Source organism: Sesamum indicum, linkage group LG9, assembly GCF_026168435.1.
Source record: "Sesamum indicum cultivar Baizhima isolate 11 linkage group LG9, ASM2616843v1, whole genome shotgun sequence".
Classification (NCBI taxonomy): Eukaryota; Viridiplantae; Streptophyta; class Magnoliopsida; order Lamiales; family Pedaliaceae; genus Sesamum; species Sesamum indicum.
Window position 1 is genome coordinate 11,956,644 of NC_142665.1, and position 2,918 is coordinate 11,959,561.

Consider the following 2,918-nt stretch of genomic DNA (forward strand, 5'->3'; position numbering starts at 1 on the left):
CGATGGAGAATAGGGCTGCTACTGCTGGTTCGTCTTCTTCCCCGGCAAATCTGCAGATTCCGGCGATCCCTATGCAGATTCCGGCGAAAAATAATAGTCCACTGGTGAACAACAGCAGGATAACGGCGGCGGGAAATTCTGACGCGATTCCAGCGAGATTCCGACAGCAGGTTGACGTGAATGCTGCAGATGGTGAGGTAAGCAATGACGCAAGCACTGACACAGGCGATGATGCAAGTGCTGACACAGGCGATGATGCAAATGCTGATGTCATGGTTGATGATGCAGGCTGTGACATCAGCAATAATGTGGAAAAAAACAGCCCTCTTGCCACACATTTGTGTCCTATTACTACGGGATTATATATCGGAAACATTCCGTTGCAAGCAAATTCGAATGCTTACGTTGATGACAAAATTGCCAATGCATTCAATAACTCAACACGGAAAACACTATCATTCATTGCCCCTACCATACAAAATGGGGAGACTATCATTCGTCCATCCTTGGATATTGTGCGTGAAGGGTCTAACGGTGGAAAACTACTGCAGTTGGATACTTTCTGGGAAAAAGACCTTATTATCATCATTTGAAGGAATATGCGCATTCGGTATGGCCCGCATTACGTGAGGTAATAGCGACTGTTAATGGCTTTTTCTACTTTCAATTTAAAACTGTCATTGATATGGAGGAGGTGATAGTAGGGGGACCATGGCTGTTCCAAGGACAACCAATAGTACTACAGAAATGGGAACCGGGTATGGCTATGAGAAAATTGCAGCATATACAAGTGCCCGTTTGGATTAAATTGAGGCATCTTCCGATGGAATTCTGGACAACAGAAGGCTTGATCACGGTGGCTAGTGGTGTGGGTAAGCCTCTATACCCAGACGCGATTACGAGAGCATGCACGAGACTGGACTTTGCTCGTGTATGCGTGATTATTGATATCACACATAAGTTTACCAAACATATTATTGTCATGGTACCAAATGAAGATGGAGGAGAAACACCTTGCAAAATTGATATTGAGTACGAATGGCTCCCGCCAAAGTGCACTACATGCATGACACTGGGACATATGAGTAAGGACTGTGTAATGAACAAGACCCATAAACCGACGAAGCCACCAATAAATGTGTATGTGCCAAAAGTCACGGTGCCACCGCCAAAACCACCAGTTAAGGAAAAAATGACGACAAAACCAGTGGCTGTAAACATACCAAAAGTCGATGCGATTAATACTGAACGGAATTACTTCAAGAAAGATGAGAGGGGTAAGGCAATTGTTATCTATAATACCTATGATGCATTGCACTTAATTGATGACGCAGATGAACATCCAGGGGGTCCTAACACAAGCAGCCCCTTATATAATAATCCATGTTGAACATCGCTGTGTGGAATGTCCGTGGGTTGAACAAACGAGACCATCAGCTCGCTATAAAGGATCTTGTCTCTGAGTACAGGTTACACTTCCTTGACATTCTTGAAACTCGGGTTCGATTGAGTCATGTTGTACGTATTCAATCTTTCTTACTTCCGCAATGGAAATGGTTTGTCGATTATTCTTCTGTTGGAAATCGTATCTGGCTAACTTGGGACGATACTGTTGTTGATGTCCATATATTAGAATTGGGGGATCAGTTTATCCACTGTCGGGTTACTAATATGACTATCAATGAACCTATTATCATTACTGTTGTTTATGGTGCATCTGAGGTAATTGACCGTCGGAGCTTGTGGATTGCACTGTAGACACTCGCTCAGCAGTGCTCTGACATCCCTTGGATGGTAGGAGGGAACTTTAATCCTGTACGTGAACTTAACGAGGTATGTGGCATTTTAGGAGATATTAGGATGGCCACTGAAGAATTTAATGCCGGCATACTGGACGCGGGGCTGATTCCACTTCCTTTGCAAGGTGAATGGTTCACATGGCATAATTGTAGTTCATCCACGCGGAGTTTATGGAAGCGGTTGGACCGAATTCTTATTAATGATCGTTGGCTGGCACGGTTCCGTACATCATCCTATCATAGTCTCACACCACGGACATCTGACCACTCACCACTGGTGTTACATGGGGATAGACAGCAGCATAATGGAGGTATTTTTTGCTTTGATAATTATCTCGCCCGTTCACCTGACTTTATCCCCATTGTACAGAACATTTGGCATCATGAGATTGTTGGTGTACCAATGTATGCCGTGACACGTAAACTGAAGGCACTTAAACCAGTTTTCAGACTACAGAGGAGAAATAAGGGGGATTTGACACTGAATGTCCAACTAGCCAAAGGTTTTCTTGATGAGGCACAACATTTGGTGAGCTCCGATAGACAGAATGAGCTCTATTTACTGCTGGAACATTGCTGTCGACTCGTTTATGCCAAAGCGGCAAAACTCGAACAAATCATGTTGCAACAGAGAGCAAAGATGCAGTGGATGAAAGACGGAGACCAATATTCCCGGGTTTTCTTCCGTAAGATTGCACAGAGATGAGCAATGAGAAGAATCTTGCAGATCAGTGATGAGAATGGTAACACACACTCGGACCAAGAAGAGGTCGCACATGAGTTTGTCTCATATTATCAGAACCTCTTAGGAGGTACTAGACGACGAAATATCTCCAACTGAAATATCCTGGCTGCCTCGCATTTCCAATGATAGGAAAATATCTCCTCCTGATCAATCAACTGCAAGAAACCCAGGTGCAGAACTTCCATCACAAGCACAAATAGGTAGGGTGATAAAGGGTCACCCTGCCGCAGTCCTCTGGCTCCTCGAAAGAATCCATGGGGCTTCCCATTTAGTCCAACAGAGAATGAAGGTGTTGACACACACTCCTCAATCCACTTCACAAAAGTACTAGGGAACCCAAACATCTCCATGGCTGCTATTAAGAAATCCCAATC

General features: G+C 44.2%; 1 protein-coding gene across 1 annotated transcript; it reads left to right on the forward strand.

The window, feature by feature from the left end:
- The first annotated feature begins 982 nt into the window (after window positions 1-982).
- Window positions 983-2,505, forward strand: LOC148786901 (uncharacterized). Its single transcript, XM_088885005.1, has 2 exons — window positions 983-1,282; window positions 1,759-2,505. Exons 1-2 carry the CDS (start codon window positions 983-985, stop codon window positions 2,503-2,505), a joined length of 1,047 nt encoding a protein of 348 aa, XP_088741131.1.
- Window positions 2,506-2,918: the final 413 nt, after the last annotated feature.

Coding starts and splice junctions, on each gene's coding strand:
- LOC148786901 (XM_088885005.1), top strand. CDS start 983: ATGGTACCAAATGAAGATGGAGGAGAAACACCTTGCAAAATTGATATT. Junction 1,283..1,758: donor AGAAAGATGAGAGGGGTAAG/GCAATTGTTATC, acceptor ATTGCACTGTAG/ACACTCGCTCAGCAGTGCTC.